This window comes from Numida meleagris, chromosome 3 (genome assembly GCF_002078875.1).
Source record: "Numida meleagris isolate 19003 breed g44 Domestic line chromosome 3, NumMel1.0, whole genome shotgun sequence".
Lineage (NCBI taxonomy): Eukaryota > Metazoa > Chordata > Aves > Galliformes > Numididae > Numida > Numida meleagris.
Genome location: NC_034411.1, coordinates 87,841,739 through 87,866,401, shown reverse-complemented (window position 1 = coordinate 87,866,401; position 24,663 = coordinate 87,841,739). Strand labels below are relative to the sequence as shown.

Genomic DNA, 24,663 nt, shown 5'->3' with positions numbered 1-24,663 from the left:
CTCCTCTCCTCTCCTCTCCTCTCCTCTCCTCTCCTTTCTCTCTTACTTTCTTTTTCTTTCTTCCTTTTTATCAAGCTTCTGTTGAGTGCACCTGGGCCCCAAAATGTCTCATGAGATAGTGTCAATAGCTGTTCACAAGACTAGTAATTTCTTGTAGCATCATCATGGGTGGTAAGTTAGGCTTTCTAAGTTATAATACCCAAGTCCTTTCCTTTTTGATGATAAATACTATCTTTTTTCTGGTTACATTTTTCTAGCTCTTAATGGACTGATTCTCAGTGATAGGCATAAAAGGTTCGGCTCAGTTTTACACAAGTAGTCAGTTACCTGCTGCCATGTCAGATATCCACAGTTGCCCCACGGTATGTAGGGTCAAAATACTTGGCCACATTCTAGAGAAGTCCTGTATCTTTCTGGAATAGCCACTGGATGCAAGGCAGGATGCTCTGAGACATTAAGAGTTTTCAAAAAGGTATATGCTTTTACTATAATCAAGAACTCTTGATCATTCTTTGTGCAGAGTTGCCCATAGTAGTCTAGTTTTCTCTTCACGTACATTAGAAGTAAGGTGAAAGAAGGGGAGTGCAAAGGAACCTTAAATGAAAACATTTGAACTGTGTTTCACTGATAACTTTTTAGAAGGATCTGTATACTGATTTTGACTAATATCAGTGCTTGTAGGAAGTAAATATTGAGCTTTTATGCTTCAAACCATCAATAAGAATTTTTATTTCATATAGAATGCTCTGACTGAAAAATCTGGGAAAGTTGTGCATATGAGGCAGTCAAGAAAGTCATCATATGTTTTTACATAGAGTGGACAACCTGAGTGGACAAACTAATGAAAGCTGAAGATTGTGCTTTTGCAAGCTCTCTCAGTCATAACATTTCCATATTTAAGAATATTCATAAAAGTTTTAGCATCAGAATGTAGCAGAACTTTCTACAGTTAAAGGAGAAAGACTGAATAACAAATGTGTGCATCACCGTTTAAATGTAGTGATTGTCTTAATACTCTGAATTACTCAAATATAGGTTAATCAGGGGTGAGCAGTCACACCAGTTTACCTGATACAATAGTCTGTAATTTATATGAAGACATGAATCCACAAACCACCTAATCCACACACTTGTGAAGAAAGTTGCATATTCCTTCCTTGACTTCTGTCTTCCACACAAGTCGTGTGTAATGTAACATTGCATGTAGGTATCAAATGTGACATTTATACTAAGAACTAGTGCCAAAGATCCAGGTTCCCATAATGCAACTTCATACGCTTATTCTGTCAAGAATCAAAACTATAGGTATTGTAGTTGTATGAAGTACTTTGGGAACAAATTTTCATTATTTTGATTTGTTGGGTTTTTTTTCCTTTTAACTGCAGCTCAGCCACAATATAACTGGATAAGTAATAAACACTTCCATCCTTTGTGCATAGCAGGCAAGCACAGTCTGACTGCACTACACTGAGGTCATGTTCCCTTGAAGTTTTTAGCAATACGAGGATGCTGATGCCAAATCTGTGAACATCTGCCCAGCTACTATAATAACTGATGCATAAAGATTTTATTTTTTCCATATTGTGTTTGTGTATATCCTCATGAATACTTCAAAAATGTGTTTTCCAGTGGAAGGGAAGAACTGAGTTACCTAGCAAGGCTGTCCTTTTTGATGTGCTGAGACTAAAGTAAAGCTAATTGCTGGGGTCCAAAAACATGCAAAAGAAAGGAGATGAGAAAAGACAAAAGTCAAAGGGAAAGAAGAAATGGGGAAAAAAAGAGGAGAAAAAAAAACCAGAAAAAGATGGAGTGAAAAAGAAGGAGAAAAAGAAGGAAGAGCAGAAGTAAATTTGGGATTAGCATGCAGAGAAAAATATAATTGAATTCTTTGACATGTATATGGCAGTGTACCTATCTGGCTTTGGCTATATCACATCTAGCTGCATTTTTCACTGTTGAAGTCTGACTAAAATGCAATAGATATTAGGTTATGGAATAAGTGTGAAAACAAGGACCTATATCACATGGTAACTTTTGCCCATCACTATGTCATTTACTTTAACTGTGTCTCGCATCATGGGGTAAATGAGAATTGAGTGTGGCCTCACATACCACTCTGAGGAAGATGATGAGCAGAATTCTTTGAATTTTTCTTTGGTTTAAATATGAAGAGAAGAACTGGACTTCTAAACCACTGGTCCTTACTTGAAGCTGTACAGAAGTTAGCTTTCTCCCAGAAACTTGCTACAACACAACATATCCGCTGCAATTATTCAGTTCCTGGGACGGGTGCGTAGGAGGAAAAGGACGTGCATTCCATGGTCCTGAAAGACCTGGCTGATGTAGATGTCAAGCTACTCTCCCTCATATTTTAAAAGTCATGGCTGGCAGGTGAAGTGCTCAGTGACTGGAAAAAGGGAAACATCACTCTCATTTGTAAGAAGAATAGAGAGAAAACTCAAGAAACTACAGACTGGTGAGCCTCACCTCTGTGAGAGAGGTCATGGAACAGGTCCTTCTGGAAGCTATGTCTGAAGAAATTTAAACAGTTAACAAGGAGAGAGTATCCCTTTAAAATATCATTGTATACATATTTTACTTTATAAATAATGGATAACAAAAGAATACCTTTCTGCTATAGAGCATGTAATTTCTTTTTTTTTTGAATACCTAAAAGTTAAAATTGTCTAGCTGATGACCTTTTTTTTAACTGATAATTGTTCCCCTACAATATTTATAGAATCATAGAATCACAGAATGGCTTAGGTTGGAAAGGACCTTAAAGATCATCCAGTTCCAGTCGCCCTGCCATGGCCAGGGCTGCTCCCCCTCAGATCAGGCTGCCCAGGCCCCATCCAACCTGGCTTTGAATATCTCCAGAGATGGGGCATCCACAGCTTCTCTGGGCAGCCTGTGCCAGTGCCTCACTACCCTCACAGGAAAAAATTTCCTCCTCATATCTAATCTAAATCTACTCTCTTTTAGTTTAAAACCATTTCCCCTTGTCCTGTCTCTAAACACCTGGATAAAGAGTCCCTCCCCTTCTTTCTTGTAGTCCCCATTTTGATACAGGAAGGCTGCTATAGCTGAGCCTTCTTTTCTCCAGGCTGAACAGCCCCCAGTTCTCTCAGCTTCTCTCTATAGGAGACATGCTCCAGCCCTTTGATCATCCTAGTGGCCTCCTCTGGACTTGCTCCAACAGTTCCATGCCCTTCTAATGCTGGGGAGGACTTACTGACTTCTTAGGGGTTAATTGTGCAAATGAGCTGTGTGTGGTATAGTTATACAAAATATCGGAAAGCTTTACAATATTCAAAAGCAAACAAACGAACGAACAACAAAACCACTTCTGTTGTTGTAAACAGATATCCCTTGTGTCTATACAAATGTCAGGGGCTTTGCAAAACCTAGGATCATCAGAGGGAACATGCACCTCCCTCTAAGTCACCTTCTTCAGAAATTACTGTGTTCCAAGTCCACCACTGAAACTGGAGAAACAGTAGTGTATTTTTTTTACACATAAATCATACATAAATAAAACTGAGTACACTACTGAAGTGGTAACAAACATTTGTGAGTAAAAAGTGACTTTACCATCTAGATGAAAAGGGCATTTCAGGAAAGAATTGTAGCATAATTTATTCTGGGCTGTAATGGAGAACTACTACTTCAGTTCTGGAGACGTAGTTGGGGGGCAGCCCTTCTCTCTGCCTCGTTTTCATGTCCAGCAAGGATCTCATCCAGCTGCCTGCTACACAGGACAAGTTTCAAGCTTGGATACAACCTTTTTCCAAAATATATTGTCAAGAGCCCATGATAGATGCAAGTGAACAGACTCACACAAGGTAGATCATGCTCACGGGCGACATAACGAAAGAGGTTTAAGCAAAGCTGTGGAGAAATAGAGCAGGAACAGTTTCCAGCAGTTCAGCCAATGAGCAGCTGTGACTCCACTGCATTTGAGCAGGTGCCATAACTACTGTAAAGAGACTAGTAAATCAGAGACTAGTAGCTTTGTCTTACCCCCAACACTTGGCATCCTAGAAGACTCCTGATGACTACTGGATTTGTTGCGGTTCTGGTTTTTCCTTTTATTGTTGGCTGCTCGCACAGAACGGAAAAGCACTTCACTTGCCTTGAAGAACGCAACCATGAATGGCTGTTTTGACTGAGGCCCATGCCTTCCAATCAGGCCAGCAGATTTAACATTGATACTTCGACCTATAAAGCAATGGAAATTGTAAGTTATATACATGAGGTGGGGTTCTGCCCCTCCTGAAGCATAGTGGGAGTTCCACCTCTGACTGAAGCATGATATGAGTTTTGCCCACAATCCTGAAATTACACAACAAGAAATCCTGACCTCCTTTTGCTGAAGAAAACTTAAAAGACAAAAAATTCAACAATTCAACAGTTTTCCAGGTAGTTTGTCATTGCATAAAATTGTAGCCTTCATACACTACATATCTTATTCAATACATTGATATTTTAATTCAGTCTCTTGTACACATCTACTGAAGTGAAAAAATAATGAGGCCCATTGAAGTGTATAGGCTATCAAAAGGATAATGTAATGCAGTCATCTAGTTTTTGCGTCACTTGGGTGTCAGATGTGAAACCCTATATCCCCAAAGCAAGTATGCAGCAAAAAGAAGTGTGGATAATAAATATATCTCTGCTTTAAAAACAAATATTGTACAGTGTTACTCAAACTGATGTTCATTCAGTAGTAAAGGTAGGAAGGAGTTCAGTCACTCCAGAGAATAGGATTTGAAATATGGACATTATTGACTCTGGTTCTGTTCCCAAGGGATGTGCATATTTCTTTAAAATATTTGTTCAGCCAGGACTGTGTGGTAACCTCGCTATATTATAGTATCTAAACCTCAGTAAAAGAAAAGAAAGCAAAACAACTCACTGAAATTGCATCAGTGACATTTTAGCAAATAAACCCTTGCTCTTAACAGAATTTATTTTGGCAGCATAAATGCTTTTGTGCATACATGTATTATGCAGAGCCCTTCAACTGTCAGAAAATGAGACAGTGTCATGTGAAGCTGTGCAGCTGTGCAGGGTGGGGGACACGGAGGTCCTTTAAATGGGGAGGTGCGGGCACTGGCACCGCCCGTGCGGCATCACTGCACTGGGAACTCTGCTAAGCTGCCTGGCAAAGTTGTCATGCGGACAACAGAGGAGCATCTGCCCCGCAAACCTATCACACTGTTAGCTCCATCACCCTGAAAAAGAGCTTACAAATAGGCATAGGAATCGGCCTTATAGAAATAAGCATATAGGTTTCCTTTTCAAACACAAACGTACAGTGGCTGTATGCCAGAGTCTATATTTCTTAGAAAAACTCTATCACTGGCGTAAATGAAAGAGGCAGTTTGATTTGTGGTTAAAGTAGTTTCCATTCTACTTCCACTGTAACAAATGTATTAATTCAGCTCAGACTTCCTCCTTCTGGCAGCCCTTTTGCAGTAAAAAGAGAAATTAGAAGTTCCAGCCAAATACCATACCTTGAACTGACCCACTTCAATACATAAACACTTTTACAACATGTTTATTCAGGTGTAGCACTTTAAATTGGTTTAAGATGTTTCCAGTGACAGAGAGCACAGCAAAGGCAGGAGAAGAACTGAGAAAGTTAGCAGTTATGGAGTAGAGTAATTGGCAACATATTCTGAACAATTTTGATAATTACTTTTTTGACTGCAAGGGAAAAATATATTTGTTGAAGCTTCTGGTTTCATTTTAAATGGCTTTTTAGCCTTGTGTTTCTTTAATTCTTCTTTTCATGTATTTATTTATGAAACTATTAAATAATTCAGTAACATTAATTTCTGTATGTTCAAATCTACTGTCGCAAGTCAGATACGAAAAACTGTACAGACTATTCTCTATTCATTGCAACTCATGGACAAACCAACCTCCTACCACAAACTTCCAAGTTTCCCCTCATTTCTAGAGGGAATATTTATATTATTTTTCTTTATTTTTTGTTCCAATGACTTTCAGAATTTTAATTTTATCTGTAAAAGATTAATACCTTACTGGTGGACATTTTAAGAATACTAATAGATTTATATACTGAGGGCTGTAAGGATGTGTGTAGGTTTTCCAAATTTAAATCTAGGTTCTCTGAATTTACAATGGTGGATATTGTGTGCGAAGCAAAACATCCTTCAAATCGATGTGAACTCCCTTTAAAACAACTTTTAATATTATTAAGTTTCCTATGGGTTTCCTTTAGACTTCAGCAATGAGATGGCTATTAAGATTCCACAAGTTAGGGCTTACTTAGTTATTCAGGTTATAGAGATATACCATAAAAAATTAAGCCTGTAACCCACAGCCTTTTTACACAGAGAAACAGTTTATGTGATTTTATTCCCTTATTTGCTTGATCTTTTAAGCAGCCAGCCTGAATTTTTAGGATCCTTTTTTTTTTTTCACTTCATGAACAGTATATGTACTGAATCTGCTCCTAGTGAAGTCAAAAGGAAAACTCGTATTGACTTCAGTGGGTTTGCCGTTAAACTTTTCTCTCTCAGTTTATCATATACCTTAGCTTAACTCTAACTTTCAGAAGACAATGCAATCAAAATATACACTGCCCTTGAGACATTTTATTTCTTCTTTGGAGGATCTCTGAACTGTTTGGTTTGGAAATTCAAACCACATATGTTGTCTCATTTTAGGTAGCTTCTGTGCAAAAGAAAGTTTGCATTTACAGAACATCTATCCTTCATTTAAAGAAAAAAACCAAGGAAAAATTGTGTGTAAGTGGGACACTGGGGAGGTCTCATTCAGGCTAAGGACAAAAAGCTTTGCCCATTTCTGAAGAGGAGATATTTCAAAGTATCTCAACTCTGAAAAGCATCAAGAGTTCTGCCATAGCAGGGGCTCCATCTCCAAGCCTTGTAGAATGCACCTTTCTCTGTAGCACGGATTTCAGAATCCTGTAAAAAAGTCTTACCCTAACTTGAACTGGTCTTTGTAGCAGGAAGCATTGATGGGCTTCATTTTGGTAAATGGTTTTAGTCTATCCCTTCTAGTAACATTTGGAAAACCTTTCTCTTGGCTTCAATGACAACTAGAAATTGAGGTGTCTCCAGCACCGTTGTTCCATACTGGAATACTAGGCCAGTATTTTCTAAAATCAACTGAGTGGTTTGTGCAGATCCACATCTTCCCTGATGGCTTCACTCAGCTGGTAAAACCAAACAGGCAAAGTGTTTCTCTGCCAATCACATGTTTCTGAAGAAGAGTCAAATGTCTTCAAGTATTCCAAATTGATTCGCTTTTATATTTCTATAGTACTTTTAATCCCAAGGATTTCAATGATCTTTTTTTCTGCCTGTAGACACACTTTGTAAGCAACCAGCAGTCAGCTTCACTGAACCTAGCCACTGCACTTGCACTACACCTAGCAAAAATAAATAAGTGCAACAGATGGATTTCATGCAGGGACAGTCCAGATCCTTTGTATTCCTCACATTCTGGCATGTGCTTCTCAATCTTGCTATGAGAATGTATTGTCTCTTCTCCATATTGACAGGTATATTGGAGACTAAAAACTCATTTAAAGCACTATGTCCCAAATCTGCTGAACTCCTTAGTCCTTATTCATATGACTTTGAGTCCTTGGAAAGATGTGTTGGTTTAACTTGGCATTTAAATTTAGTTTTGGCTTTTATTCTGTTTGATAGTAAAGTGCCATTAGCAGCTTGCAGAAAAGGTTGTATGGAAGTTCCAGGCTGAGTAACTGAACTGAATGAATATTACTTGCCTTCTAATGTTCTGGTCCCTTATAATAAAGGAATAGCTGCTCCAAAAATAAGCGTGACAACCAGCTTAAAAGGTACTTCCTCAACAATCCTGACAATTTCTTTTTTCTTACCTGCAGGATCAACACTCTGGAGCTATTTGCTGTGTGACTCCCGTGTGTGGTTTTCTGCTGTCACACGCAGTTGCAGCATACAACTCCTTTCATAAACTGATTGAGTTCCATCTTAAAAATTCACTTTCCCCCAGCTGCTCCAAATGGAATTGCAAGAACACTTCAAGTTTTCAGTAACAATCTCTCTCGCAATCCTGACCTGGAGAGATCACCACGTTCTTCATGACATTCAGAATCCTGACTTTTTCTGAGATCACCACTGTGGATGCCAGTGACAGTGGTGAGATTTGTGACCTGGCTCTCTCTCCTCAGGCAGTATATATTTTACGTAAGGCACTTAGCAGACACTAATTTTGCAAGAGCTTTCAGCCATTATGCATCTTGGCAAGATTTACACTGGCAGCACAGGACAACAAGGGAGTCCAAGATCCATTATTTTGTCCTGAGTCATCGAACTGCAACAAACCACTCATTTTATTATGAAAAACAAGCACTTATTTACTTTCAAAAGTGTTTGACAAGCCACAAAATACATTTTACAGATTAACCACTACTCCTAGGCCACAGTAGTTATTCTGGTAATAATTTTACATATTTGTAGATAGAATTGAGAACTTCAGTGATGCTGGGAATTCATTTCTGATCTGTTCAAAAAGATCCAAAACCAAACAATAAAAACATTTCAACGTCACATCTATGGTTTCCTTCTTGTGGAGAGTGATCTCTGAAATAGGGATTGGGGAAGGCCTCTTGGAGAAAGACTCTGAGTATACAAGGCCCAATAACATCTGATATTTGAGCAAAAAATCTCCTGAGGCTCTGACTCTGGAAGATCATGAGGTAGTTTTTAAAATTAGACAGAAACTTGCTTGATTTCTCATGCCTAAACAGTGCTCTTGAGAGCAATGGGATTTCACAGAATCAAAAGAATAGAGGTAGGAATTGGCTATAAAAGTTTAAATGAAGATTTATTTTAAAAAGATAAAAGCTAACAACACAAGTATGATGGCCCATTTATAAGGAAGGCATCCCCAATACTCCGACTCTAAAGTATTTCATACCCTCTCCACTGTATTATCTCGATAAACTGTTTGGCATATTTTTCCTTTGGTGGAAACATTCATCTATACGGACATAAAATACAGCTTTTGAAACAAGCTTTATGTGCTTTACTGACTTCTCTGCTCCCTGAAGTCTTATAGGAATTCTGAAAAATGGGTGGTCTTGGATGGTCTGCTGTGCATTTCCTAGGCTTCTCAGCTTTAGTCAAATCTAAAGATCTGGCTTTTGTTACTAAAATCATAAAAAACATTAGTTTTATTCAGTTTAGTTTAAGGAATTTTGCATATCTTTTTGTGTTGATTTTGATAATTCATAAAGCTCTTGAGGAAAGCACTTGGGATTATTTGTGAACATGTTAGGAACCATGATATGCTGCATAATGTGGCAGTACTATGCATGCTTACACAAAAAAAATTAGAAGTAATTGTACACAAATATGCTTCCTAAGTACTAGACTTAGCCTTTCAATTTAATGTACTTAAACTGTGAATCATCTGTGGGAGTCCAGGGGGTCTTCTGCAGTTAAAAATATGTTCAGGAAGACAATAAAACAAGGAGAGATTAATTGGTCATTCGCCAAATATTAAGAAGGTTAAAAATGTTCTAAATGAAACTGTGGACCAACACTAATTATTAACTCAACTACTGGTGCTTAGAAGCACGTGTATCCTTCATCTGCCTGGGGAGGAGGGCAGAGGGTTGTTGCATAGCTATGCCAACAGGACCGGGACCAGTATGTACTGTTGGCTGCAGGAGGAGCAGGAGCCCATCCCACTGCTTCCAGTAAGCATGCCCTTTCTAACATGGGATATTCACATCGCCTGTTACAAGCAGATGCAAGAAAATGCTCGTGGTATTTCTGACCCAGATGGAAACATGGTTTGCACTTATTGGATTATGTTATGGGGTGTCCAGGCTCACTTCCAGGTACTGGAAATGGGCTGTCCATTCTGCTTGGGTGGCAAGGTGCTGCTGGAATACTTGTGGCCAGTACCATCTGTCCCACTGTCCCCATGGCACTGTCCCCAGGCTCTCCCAGGGGCAGCTGTGACATAGTCACCCTGTTTTGGAGGCTGAGAGCCATCTCTCTGGCTCATTTCACACCAGCAGAGCTCAGTGCCCCACAGTATTCCCAAGCATGTTTAATTTACTCTTATAACTTTGGCCAAAGTCAGCTCTGAACTAGAACTCATGTAGCTGTACTTAGGCAGTGCTTGAGCCCAAGCTAATAAAACCTGCTGAGGGGCAGGATATATTAGCTTGGGTTCAGTGCTGTGCTAACATGGCTATATGGCTTCCAGATGGCTCAGAATTTAGGCAGAGCTATTGCCTGCCAAAGTCCATATATATCTATATATATATAGATATCCTAAATTCCCCCACCGTAAGGACACTAATGAAGGTGAAATCACTCTGATGTTTTGCCTTGTAAATATCAGTTCCACTAAGGGACTTAAGTGTAACAACACAACAGTATCCTCTGTAGAACCTTCCAGCTACTGTGGTCATGTAGGTAGGTGCCAAGACTGACTGGGGGCAACCTTGGGATGAGACTGATAATGTCAAATGTTGTAAAGGTGAGGCCAAGGCCAATGTGAAAGTAAGCAGCCAACTACCTGAGAAAGCCAAGGTGCTAGCATAGGTTGTTATTGGTTGAAAGCAGTTTGTTCATGATGCCTCCCTGAAGGCTTCACAGGAGAAAGGGACCGTGAAAGGCCCCGCCTGAGATGAGAAGATACAAAAAAGTGTCTCCTAGGATCTCCCCTATTATCACTGGAGAAGGACCTCCCAAGTATTTCTTGCATGAGTAGGAGCCAAGCCCCCTTTCCAGGGGAAACGTAGTAGTATACCCAAATATGCGCTGGAGAAAGACTTGGCTTTCCCCAGGCTTCATTTGGATCGAGAAACTTATTTTTGTTCTAGTTTCTTTTTGTTCTGAGGAAAAATAAATACCTGAAGAGTCTGAGTCGAGGAGCTGAGGACTGTTGTTTCCTGCCTACCTTGAACAGCAAGAGAGCCTAAGGAAACTTGCTATAGGACTACATGTTGATAGAATTAATCAATTTGGATTTCTCAATGAAAGTCCCAGTTTCTACCCTGCGATGCACAGCTGACAAATAATAACTGAGAGGCACAGTGATTCAGGAGAAGGCGCAGAAATACATGCCTATAGTTACCCAGAATGTTGTATTGAGATCTGTGTATTTGGGACCTGTTTTATTCTGTAGATCACCAATAGTCATTGTTACACAATTTCTTCCTTTCCCATTTTCCATAGGCAATGCTAAGTCCTCCTCAGCAATGACACAAACAGCAACAGGAAGACTCCTGCAGCTTTTGTACTCATCCATTAGAAGTGACATCTAATTATAAAAAAGTTAATACAAAGGTGCTGATTCACTGGAACATGTTTTAAGTCTTAGGAGGCATATGGTATCCATAGAGAAAAAGTGTCACATGAAGCTTTTCAAATTGTTTCTGCATCTGCATTGACTTTATGCTTTAATTCATCTAACACCCGCATTTCCAACAGTGTGAAAATGATCACCTCTCATTTTAAACACCATGGAGAGTTTTGGTGTCAAAAGGAAGGAACCAGCCAAAGGAGATGCTGCAGAATGTTGAGGAGACATTGAAAAAGAGAATCAAAAAAACCTGATCCTTAATTTACCACAGCCCCAGGGAAACAGTGCATTATATGTTGACAGCTTCCATATGTGTCATGCAAACCTTTATTCTTACTGTTCAAAATAAAATGTCCCACTAAGAGAAAAAGTCTACATTCCATGTTAAAATGGTGTGCATGATACCAAATACTGTCTTAAAGAAAAAAGAAAATGCATTCCAATGTCATGTGGCTTTTTGTACTTTTTCAGCATTTTCAAAAGGGAAAAAATATGAATTACAACAACCAGACATTCTCCAAGGGTGTTTTTTTTTTTAATCACACTGTAAATTGTATTAAATAGCTACAATTTTTTTTAATTCCTTATTTAGACATTATTATTATTTATGTACCTTCTTCAGGGATCACCAAAGAAATGTATCTCCGCAAGTAATTGCTTAAAAAGTCATTGAAAGATAACTATAAGAAAGATTATTATTAATGATAATAATATAGGAGCACTCTGGAGTCTCAGTAATTACTGCTTCCCTATTTTAAAAGCGCTCTATGAATAAATCTGAAGAAACGAGAATGTATTTGCAGACTATTAGTCAGTGCCCCAGAGAATACATCGAAGATGAATCCTCTGACTTAATGGAATCCAGTTTAGTTTAGTGGTCTGTTGCAATAGAAAGGTTCATGGACCAGGTCTTAACATAAATATCTCTCCAGTTATTGGGACAGAACTCCTGTACCTTCCATAAACTCAATGGACTGCAGACAGCATGAAGAAACATGTGTCAGACCTGCATGGCCTGAAGTTCCCCTGAGCCAATGGCATGTTTTTCCATTGCTTTTCATCAGTCCCTTGGGCATTCACAGAGAAGTGGTTGGAGGAAAGGTGGGTGGGGTTCCCTGGGCTGCAGACAGCGTCCACTGCATACTGAGTCAAGTATAAAAATTCATGTTTTTTTCTGTACACAAACATGTCATTCAGCTGCTGGTGTTTCTCATACCTTCCAGAAGTAACAGCAACCCAATAGAAATAATTAAAGCTTTAAGAACAAAATTGTAAGATCATAAAAGGATGATTTTCTTTATGTTAAGATGAAATGGTATAGCACAGGTCTTTCCAATAGCTTTGAAAACTTCCATCCCTAGAAGGGCACTCTTCTTGCATGAGTAAACTGAAAGGGGAACAGAAAGTGAGGAAAGGGGAATTCCCTCCTCTCTTCAGCAGCTCCATTGAGAAATTAAAATAAGCAGGTGCATAAGGTAAACCTGCCTGTGACACTGGCATTTAAAACAGAAAATTATCTATCACCTTTCTGATCTTGGGAGTAAGACAGGGGAAATATTTACAGAAACTGTTCTTTTACAATTTCTTCAGTGTATTAACCTAAAGGTTTCTTTTAACTGTACAAACTTTCCTGCTGTTTACTGAGGGAATATAAGTTTGAGGCTAGAATCAACAAATTGCTAGTTCCAGGGTTTCTTAATGAGCGCCTTTCATGGATATTTAATTTTCAAGAATTTCTGTATTTGAATCTCCTGGAAAAAAAAAAAAAGAAAAAAGGAAAAAAAAAGAAAGTCATGGATGGAGTTTATTCTGGAGCAGGAAAACTGGCTGGGAGCCAGCCCACCTCATTTGGATGCCTGACGGAAGTGTCACCTCTCCAAAATTTTAAGGGCTTAAAACTGGCCTTAACCGAACCAGGCTGTCTCCCCACACAGCCCAGGTGTGGTGCATTTGAAGACTTGTTGAATGCAGCAACAGCACGGCAGCCTACTTAGGATCAGTGTCTTCCTTTTCCGCTAGCTATATCTGGACTTTCAGGGCAATTTTAGGTGAAATTGTCCACCCAGGTTCAAGCGTTTCTGAGCATCGTGCCTAAAGGAGGACATCGGGGCCACAGCAGCTTTTTGCACAACTCCAGCAGGCAGAGAACTTGCCGGAAAATTCTGAGAGGCTTTGTTCACAGCCCAGCTGAGCCTGAGGGAGAATGCTGATCAAAACCAATGAGAAAATGTAGCCAGAACAAAGAAGGAAGAAAAAAAATATATTAATACTTACACCAGGGTTTCTTCTGCTACTCATTAACATTATGTCAGCTAAGGTTTAGATTAGCTGGCATAATACATTCCCTGACCTCTGGTTAAAAAGCTTTTTGACAAGAAAGCTAAATCTGAAAGTTTGCCTGTAAAGTAGTGCAGATTAAGTGAACCATCAGAGAAAAAAATGGCATATAATTTTCTTTTTATTAGTTTCTAAAGAATTCTAAGAAAGAACACTTCTTCTAAAATATTATTCTGCGTTGAGATGCATTTTCACTTTTTAGTAAACTGCGTAACTGTGAATAATGTAGTAGTCTAGTAAATTGATCCTAAAACATCACTGCTGGTATTCAGACTTAATAGGATTAATAGCTATTCTATAGCTAATTAAAATGTTAAAGATTTCAAAGGTTTGACACATTTCAGGGTAAAAAATGTTTTGAAATTAATTTTTTTTTGAGAGATAGGAAATCAATTTCCACATTACCCTATTATTAACCGTTCTCCAATGCCAGTATTAGTATCAAGGAAGTCACTCCGGTCCTGTAGTTATTTATAATGTTCATACTTCACCTCAGAAAGCTCTTTAGAAGATTAATAAACCAAAAATTCCCCAAATCTGCTTGAGTTTCCTGACTGTATGTAGGTAATCATCAGTGGAAGAACATTAATATGGAACCTGATTTTTTATGTAAGAGCTTTTATCTAAAATTTCATTTAATTTGACTTGATTCAGTTAGCTTTATAATTGCTATATTCTACAGAATTAAGAAAAATAAATACTTTCCAGATTATGGCTACATCAGGACAAGACTGTGCTCTTCATTTACAAACCCTCCATGAACTGCCACCCAGTAGAGCTGGAAAACACCAATCCAGAAAAGGTTCACAGCAAGAGGATGACAGGAGCATATATGGAGCTATGATCTATAGTTACAGTCTTACCGTCCCCTGTTTCAGCGCAGAGCTGCAAGCCCAGATTGTTCTGTGGATTAATCACCCAGTGATTGCTGGTCACAGTAATGTCAAACACAAACCAGCCCACATCAGAAGCTTGAGCCTTTCTTGTGTCTAACAGGAACAAGTCTGCATCCCTAAGTTAAAGAAAATAGAGAGTTATGACATTCAAATATTACTATTTTTTCTCCCTAACTTCCTTGCTGACAATAACTTTCTCCAGTCCAAATGAATAATCCTTCGACACATCCTCATCACGACCCAGCACAGCGTATGCTGTAGCCAATGCATAATTGTTAAGTATAATACAGGTATTCCCCTCAGATGCCTTGATGAAATGATCCTGCATATGAAAACTGCAGTTCTGGAAAACGTAAAAAATCTAGTTTCCTGGTATGAATACACTAAATATATAATTGAGACTGTGCATAAAGGATTCATCTTTCAGCACCAGAATGTCTCAGGAAGATTAACATTTATAAAACATTCAGTGTAAATGACAAAAAATGTCAAAATCATGTTCAAATTTCAACGAACATTCAAAGGCATAGTGTGGCTAAAAAAATCTGTTATTAATATCAAATGACAGCAGCGATATCACATCACAAAACATCAATATATGACAGCTTCATATTAACACAGATGTTTAGAAAATAAGTCCATCTATCAAAGTAGAAATTATATACTGATTCAGTAATGTAATTATTACATTTTAACCCTCAGTTCCCTGGTATATTCTCAAATTCGTTCCCAAGAAATCTTCCAGTAATTCAGAAGGGCTGCTCAGGGGAGTTAGTATAATTGTGTTACTAAATGTTTAGCATGGATCATTTATTTGTTCTGTTTTCACATATCTCCTGACACAATTGGTTCCAGAACCACATCTGTATTACAAATAATTTACGGCAATGGCGATACTAAAAACAAGATATTTAACTCTCATCAGTTTCACTTTACATGCTTCAACAAAGCAGCATGCATTATTAAAAACTGTTTTCTCCATTTTGCCATTTAAACTTAAGTCTATTGTTATATAAACCTTTCCCTTCTCTGCCATAAAAAGTAATCAAAACAACAATGCACAAGAAATGTTTTACACTACATTTTGACTGTGCAAGTCAGGGCAGACTTGGCTTACACAGACCTTGGAGTCGTACTGTTACCTTAAAGACAGCATGAATTTAAAGAGGTAAGAGAGACAGCAAGAACAGGCTTTGTGCATAAGTGAATTTAGAATTACGATGTTCCTGTCACAGTATTCTTAGTCTGCTTAATCACAATGACATGGTAGGAATTTACGGCTTTATCTAGACTAACCACTTTACACGCACTGAAAAGCTCTTATACTGAAAAAACATTTTGTATAGCTCTTCAAACTGTGTTAGTTCAACACATGGGAAAGTAAAACCAAATGAGCTCAGACAAGCGCACCTTTGCTTGTATGTGAGAAACAGCTGCAGAATCAGGTTAAAGAGCTTAGCAGCAACGAGTGAATCTTTATTTATTTATTTTTAAGCAAATTGACAGAACCTTTTTTAAATTCATCCTTTTTTGCCTTCCTTTACAGGATAATCTTTTACTGAGCTCTTACAGCTTGCACTCCAGTAGAGCTGTGTGAATGGCCACACAAGGAGAAAACATACCTTCTCCCTCCAGAGCTAACATGAAAACAGCCTTACAATTCAAAAGAGCCTGACCGACTACTCTAGCACCGAACAAATTAACAACGTACCGCAAGCTCATAAATAGTACTCTCTGGAGTCTTAAATGCCCATTTTTTTTCTCTAATAAGCAGTTTTATCAGAACTTTAAAACTGAACAGTTTAATTCTGAATGCAACAGGCTTTACGATGGTTATTTGTAAATATCTCTTGTACCATTCAGTAAATTTAATAGGAAAGTGTAGAGCTATGTGGAGTATAAAGTATTACAATATTACAGTGCCATGGTTTCTTGTTTTTATTGCCTCCTCCTGGAACACATAGTTATTTTCCCATATATATATTCTTTTAGCTCCAAACAAACTTTGCTATGAACGATACAAAAAGTTCTCAAAAGTCAGTGCGTACAAAATCTATACGCTGAATCAGAATACTACTAACAGTGTAACCCAGAAATCCTTGTAAAGAACAAATTCTCCCTGAGGATCTCTTCACAGCATGACTTACTATTTTGCATGGCAGCAGAAACTCACATCGCTCTCTTTTGCATTGCTATGTCCACCTTCCTTCAAGGTGATAACAAACTCAAACAAGCAGATTGTTCTTCCCATTTGCTTGGCAAATAAACTAAAAATTATAGGTGAATTATATTTTATATAAAATTCTCTAGGTGAATATCTAGACAAAAATTAGAACTGATTCTCAAGAAAAAATAGGAAAATAGAGAAAAAGCCACCAGATCAGTGCCGATGTTTTAGCCCATCTAGCAGTAATTTACTACAGAAATTAAAAATATGTGTCAGGAAAATAATGACTTTTTTTTCAAAAATCATATAAATATTAGGTGAAAACCTGGCTTTTCAAAAGTCAGTGATTGCACTGTGTTCAGTAATCTACCATTAGCTGATGTCACTGAAATTTCTTATCACATTTCACAACATTTTCAATTTTTAAATTCTCCTTTATTCTATGAAAAGAAAGAAAGAAAAAAAATCACATTTAAAATGAAAAACAGCTGCAAATTTTGGCTCTAATTTACAAAAAAAAAAATTATATTTAAAAATAGTCCACAACACATAATAAAAAAGTAAGGCATTATGTCGTAAATAGCCTGAAATACAACAGTGAAGACATACAGGCAGAATACAGCTGATTGGCTTTACCTTTACGGAGGCTGTTTAAGTTTAGTGATCTCAGTCCGGTCTCAGACGACCAGTTGCCTACATCAGAAATGCTACCACAGTCAAGAATTTCAGCAAAGAGGCTACAGGCAGAATGCCTAAGAAGATCCAGATCTCCTGGGTCATTTAGGAAAGAGAAGGTAGAATAAACCATCTCTACATTCCCTGAAACCCAGCAAAGATTTTGACTAGATCAAATCATGACTACTACTATGTAATAGGCCATCCCCATAATGCTGTTTCACCTCTTGCCTCATTCCAGAAAGCTGCTCTAGTATCTTAATGCCACTTGAGGATTCCATAATGCGAGAAGAATCCTTGGGGTTTAGTTAAATTAGTGGCTAGCTGCCACTAGATCATGAACAAGGATTTGGCCTGTTGGAGCACATTACTTTCGTCATGAGAAAAGATCAGGGTAGGAGTACATTGGCAGGGCTGAATAGAAAAGTTGCCTTGCCATTGGCAGTGCTTTACGTATTTCCTTAGAACAAACAGAAAAATTCAATCTCAAAGACTGTAATTTCAGCAAACTACGAGTGAATTCAATGCACGCATTTCAGCAGCCACTCAGAAGACAGAAGAATGTCTGAAACTACAAAGTCTGCAACACAGAAACCATAAACCCTGACCATGCCTTGCTCAAAGGCATAGAGGAACCTGTAACAGATTGCAGAATCCTACTGGACACCCCCATTTCCCATTCAGAGCAAAGAAAGGTGGAGGACCAGGGTCAAATTAAGCAGTTCTGCTGTAGCATGACTCTAGTAGGAGTGTGGAGCACTCTGCAGTTGCAGAAATATTTGCACCTAAATCTGTAAATTTTGCTCCAACAATCTCATGTCTGAATATAGGACAAACCTGAGGTGACAAAGACATGAATAATGCTACTGAAGTCTGGGTCCAAAGGCAAGAACTGTAACCTTATTGCAGTGATAAAATATGCATAGGAGCTCTTCTGACTGGAGATATCAAGAAGCAAGTGGGAAAAGTTCCGTTTCAAATACGAGCACTATAGAGGTTGTAGTCTTCTCCAATCCCAACATGTTAAAGCATTTGCCTCCATATGCTACATATATAAGAGGAGACTGAAGGAAAACATTTGACCATTAGACTAAGTCTGAAGTATCCTTAATTACACTAGGGAAAATCCAGCGGGTGGTGCATCATTGCATGTACACCCTTCCCACATCACAAACACGTGAGGCTATTTAAGACCAGTGAATGGAAATATATAAGTATTTGTAAAATGTTTATAAATAGAAATAGTGATTTAACTATCTTAGAAATGTGCAGATAAGATGTTGAAAGAAATCATGAGTATTCCTCAGTGGTTTCATAGAGACAACTATCATCTAACAAGTCAGATGCTTATTAAAGTTTCATCTCGCTTCAGAGGAGTAAGTGGCTTTGCCTTCTCTGAAATAGAATAGAAGCAACTTCTATTCTATTGAACAGAATAGAAAAAAAAAAAAAACACCCATGTTTCTTAAGAAAAACCTTACAAAAAAAGAAACCCATTCCAGTGGATTAGAAAACGAACTTTTCCCACTAGTTCTTAAAAAACGTCTGTTGATTTTGCAGGTAAAGAGCTTTACACATCCTAACCTTGACCTATGCTCTTCAAACATGTATATTTTTTTCCTTACAGTTTCATTCATTCCTCCAAGAAGTATCTTTTGTAACCTACAGCAATAGAACTTTTGCAAGTTAAGCACAGAGGAAAAAAAATATCCCACACTGTTCTATTCCTGCACAATGTAGTAAGAAAGCAGAAGATACTCTGGAAGGATACGTGTTTTCCCTTCTGTTGCTTCTGCTCCATTGACATAAAGCAAGTCTTCTTTATAGCTATAAAATATTTATAATTTGATGATCAGAGATCTCACCTGGAAGGTACAAGCTCAAGGTTCTGTGAGCAGCAAAGAGATTTGAACTCTGGCCCAGTCTTTGAGCTGACTGACAATAGAGCATTTGATGCTTTGCAAGTTTACACTGCATTTCCATTGCCTTTGCTAGACATTCCCAGAACAGAAATGTGTTATCTATTCCAAGATGAGGGAGGTTTTTATTTAACTCATAACAATTTTTCTTTCTCACTTTGTTCAGAAAAGACATTAAACAATTTAATTTTAAAATGTTAACCAATCTAGGTAGAAACTCCAATACTTTGTGGGCATGCCATTTTTTTTCAGAAGCATCTTGGAATTGCTACTAATTTCTAATGGGAATTTTGTGATATTTATTTACTTTGCCTTGTCAAATCTGGTCATTTACATGGCTCTTGCACAGTCTTGGAAATATGTCTGTTCTGCAAACACAGAGATTTGCTCATGTGTAATGTCACTTTTGTTTTAATTCTCAGTTACTGTAAGCAGCAAGTGTTAAGTGTCCATATGTCATCTTAAAGGCAGTGTCTGATTCAATCTTTCAATTACATTCTGCAGAATACAAAACACACTTGAAAAAAAAAGCCATGCTCCTTCAAAAGTCAGCAAAATTGAGCAGTCTCTCTGCCTTTAAGGAGCTAGCTGCATCTTGGCTTGTAGTACCTCAGTGTCAGCAAATGGTATATTTACCAAATCCAGACGCTTACACTGTGCATACGAATCCACCATTTGTTCACTGAGAACATGAACCCTCACCCTCTCTATGCATGGGCAGACTGTTTGGTGAGGTTGGAAATGCAACTCCATAAACCTGGAATAAATTATGTTGAAGATAAGTTTTGTTCTTGCTCAGTTTTTGTTGACGTTGCCTAGGAAATAATGCAACACAAACCACAGTGACAGCAATGATGCCTTGCCAAGGGCACGCTTATGCTCAGTTATCACCTCTCTAATTCAGATGAAAACCTGGAACATTACTGCAGACATAACATGTTCATGCCAACATGGTACCTGTTGGGATACTCCTTGATGATCTGGTAAATGCTAATCTGAATTGTTTCATTCTCAAACCGGCTGTTGCTTCGATCTTTGTATATCCGGAATTCAGCTGCTGTCACTGCTTCTCCATGTGGGATTTGAGTGAGGTCAAACCGAAATTCCTTGTAGTGCCTTCGCTGGTGGGAGAAGTCCTTGTCTCTTTCAACTGTTAGAAAAAAGAATTGAATGCAAATTAAAGTGGTGAACACCGATTTCCCATGATTAATGGAGCATTCCCCATGCTTACGAGTAAACAAACAGGACAATATAAAACTGTGCAAATAATGAAACCACAAGCTCAGACATACTTCCAGTTAAAGGAAATTCCAAAAGCCAAATGTCTTCAGTTCAAAAGGAAAAACCCTCAGTGGTTTTTATACAAATTCCAGAAGCTAGAGTGGAAAGAATATCAAAAAAAGCTGAAAGAGGGCATGTTGTAAAGTAACAAGAAATACGGACAAACTTAAAGCTGCAGAAGGATTTAGGATTTCAGTTTAGTTGCAAGCACAGCAGCAGTAATATCAGAGAAATTGATGACTTTGGAAAATGCTACTCGTCACTAATATCCAGGCAGATGGGGGGAATGCTGACCATTCCCTCTTAGCATAATAAATTCTGAAGTAGTGCTAAAGTGCTCTACAATTGCCGTATATTCAAGAAATGGTCAAATCACATAAATTAACACATGCTGCAGTCTAATGGCATCAGTGTCATCGTACCAGTGGTCAGAAGGAGCCATGAATCAGGGCTGAGAAGCAAAATTGCATCCCGGCACAGGCAGGGCTGCTCCTGTCTGGAGCAGTCCCCTCTGACAGACAGCGGCTGCACAGGGCCACTGCTAGTGTTTCTGACACCATGGTTCCAAAACAACTGAACTCATTCTCGCTTAGTTCAGGAGTGGATGGGGGATATAAGTTAACTTCACTGTACAACTGTTCTGGGGATCGCTCAGGTATCTGCAGTGGTTCTGACCCTGAGTTAGGGGCCACTCCCACAGAGGAATATCTGTTTTGATGTGGCAAGTGAATCCACAGGGCCCAGTGCTGGCTGATGACTATGAAGTGGGATGAGCACCAGATTTTACAGATGCAGAAAGGAAAATCATCCATGGTTTTCCTTCCTAGAAACATAATGTTGACCTCTGAAAAAGCTGTGCTCAGGCCCTGCAGCAGTGGAGAAGTTTCACTTTCCTCATGACTTGACTGGCGGTGGACAAAGCCTGACACACAGAGCTAAAGGTTTGTGACTGCACCCAGCTCCACTAAACACTCCCTCCTACAACCCCTGCTCTTCTGCTGAGTTTTGGTAATAACTGTCTTCAGATCCTGGGGAGGAACAACATGAGTTCTGAAAGGGTGTTGGTATAGACTGCTACCTTATATTTATAAACAATAAAATGTCTTCATTATTACAATGTATTTATATTTATACTTATATGTTCATGTCTATGTGTACATTGACACTATTTTATATACATACACAATGCGTATGTGTTTGTACATATATGCTGTTTGTGTTATTATAATGCATATGTAGTCTTACAAAGCAGAAATATGCTGAAATTTGGAGCTGCCATTTAAGGGTATAGTCACGGATATGTTAAAATGAGAATCACTGAAGCAAAAGCATTTACATTATTTTCAGAGCAGCAGTCACCTGTGGCCATATAGCTAGACCCTTATAGAACACTTCACATTCATCCTCTCAAAAATGTAACTATCTTTGCTTTCATGAGAATATTTTTTGAAACTGCATGTGTATGTTGCCCTATGAATCACCAAAAATAAAATAGGTTATAAGAACATTTTGTCTTCAGTGAAAATGAACTTTCTCTTGGCTGACAAAAGGAAAATTGTCTGCTAGCTGCGATGTTTACTTGGCTTAACTGTGTATTTAGCTTATGTGGGTTTGCCATCTTACACTATGTAGAAAAAGTAAAACAGAAAAGAGGCAGAAGCATGTAAACGGGCTGCTCTGTACCTAGAGATGAATGGGCTGCTACTGAAGAGAAACAGGATACAGTCTATTTAGCAGCTCTGCTGCTCCGCTCTAAGCTGTGAGATATATACAGAGATCTAGCTTGAGGTTTGGGGTCTGTTTGCCTTTTTTATTTTTTTAATGTAAATGTAAAGCCTTTCATTTCTGAGAGAACTTGGCAGAGATTAGCATATGCAAATGCACTGAACTGTGGAGGATTTTTCTAGCATAGTCTGCCACAAGTTTCTAATGTTATAGCTGAGGATTGCTGAGCTAACGTAGAACAGATATATCCATAATCTGCAAATGAAAAATATATTAAAGCCAGAATTAATGCAGCAACAATATCTTGTGTTAGTATTTATTCAACAAGTATTTGCCAGCTTTCATGGGTAACTAAGCACAACTCACAGTGAGTAAGCACTGGAGAATTAGACTCTGAATAAAAGTTTTAAATGCCAGTACTCCTGGCCTGAGCTGTTTTTATTTGGGTCTGAGGTTTCTTTTTGTCTACTTTCTTACAAGTACATTCTAATTAATAACATTAGTTTGGAAAAAGCAGCTGTCTCCATGTACACTACAGTTTGGACACAAACCTCTATGACACAGTGCGATAACCACTGACAGGATTCTCTCTTGAGCACTTAGAACTGCTGAAAGAACAATGATAGCCCTTGTCTATTGAGCCTCAAATTACAGCTAACTTAGATATCATATACCCATGTATACCTAAGGCAGAGACAGCGTTGCCATCTGAGAGGGATGCAATTTCAAAATTTCCTTAGGCCTCTACTTGGCAGGACAGAATTGGCAGACAAGGCAGGACCCGAGAGTAGCAATAGCCTCCAAAAATGAAGGGGTGTGTAAAACAGGCACTAAAATCCATGAAAAATCTTGAGTCCAGGGAAGTCCCACCCGCCACACTGAAGCCAGAATCTCAAACCGTAAATTTCTGTAGGCCAATGTACAAAACATAAAAACAATTTTATTGTATTTAGAAAAGTTACGATTTTACATTATGTAGCAGACTGGAAAAAAGCAATCACAATCATGTTGCAGCATTGTCTAGTGTCTAGAATGATAAATTATAAAAGACAGATTTTATGATACTGAGTATTTTCATGCTAAAAATAACATATAAATCTAGCTCTCTTCTGCATCTAGTAAATTCTTTGTTACGAAAGACCTTGAATGTGCAATACGACATCTGTCAGGTCCTTTGCATTGCTGAAATGGCATTAAGTGCAGCGAGGCACCATGTTTCAAGGTTTTCTATTTCAGTGTGACAGCTTTTCAGGACTGGCAGTCTGAAAAATACAGTTCAAGATTTTGAAGTATTCAGTTCTTCCAGATCATTCTCATGTCATTCCAACTCTGCACAGTTCATCTGCCAAAATTCATCTCTGCGGGACAGATCACAGTGTCTAAAACCCAGTTAACCAGAATATCAGGAAGTCCTTTTTTAACCATTGAAAGTCTATAATTTTTGTAATTAAAAAGAACTGCCAGGGTCAGTGCTGATTACAACAAAATTCTTTATTTGCTCTCATGGAGCAGGAGCATCAGCTTTTTGTACTGGTATTTTCATACCACCTGAAACTAATATATTCACCACTATGGTTACATCAGAAAAATCATAGCTCAGGGGAATATCACAAACACCTGTGTGTGTAAGATAGGAAAGAATGATATTTTCCACCCATGTGGCTCACTGATGAAATATTCATACTGTATTAACACACCCCAATCCAGAAGGAATGTAAGGCAAATCTACACCACAAGGATATTTTGGAAAAAGGGTCATCTCTTATATGAAAAGAAAATATTATGCATTAATTTTCATTAACAAAAATATGAAGCACATAGATGGATGAACAGTACAGTAAATACTGAGTGTATTACCAATTCAGCTACAAATGTCTGACTGCTGACTGAGCTTAAAAAATGTAAAAACGTGCTAGCAAGAAGTTTATGTTGTAGTGCATGGGACTATTACGCATGCTCTTTCATTGGCAGTTAGCTCCCCACTGACGTGTTTTGCTTTTCCTGAAGAGGTTGGTATGTGGTGACATGTATGGAAAGTGAGAGCTTCTTTAGCAAGTGGGGAGCAAACCAAACCCAAAATGTTAGAAGCTGATATTACAACATAAGGTCTGAGAATCCCAACTGGATTCATGAATCGTGAAGCTACTCTAATCAACTTAATGTTTAACCACTACTTATACATACCAAGGCAAAGAAAGGGTCTTGCAGACCATGTAACTATAAAGGGCCATTTGCACTAATCTCACTGAATTTCACTGTTTAATTCTGGATTCTTTGTATAAGCACTAAGTAA

The 24,663-nt window shown here is 38.3% G+C and overlaps 1 protein-coding gene across 2 annotated transcripts in view; it reads right to left on the bottom strand.

Moving 5' to 3' along the window:
• The window catches only part of BMP5 (bone morphogenetic protein 5), a 56,087-nt gene that overhangs the window by 11,210 nt on the left and 20,214 nt on the right, over positions 1–24,663 (bottom strand). For both annotated transcript variants that reach the window (XM_021392599.1, XM_021392600.1), the window contains 3 exons: positions 20,322–20,514; positions 14,571–14,719; positions 4,024–4,221 (listed from right to left, as the gene is read on the bottom strand). In XM_021392599.1, coding sequence (XP_021248274.1) covers positions 4,024–4,221; positions 14,571–14,719; positions 20,322–20,514 — 540 coding nt within the window. The remainder of the gene's footprint in view (positions 1–4,023; positions 4,222–14,570; positions 14,720–20,321; positions 20,515–24,663) is intronic.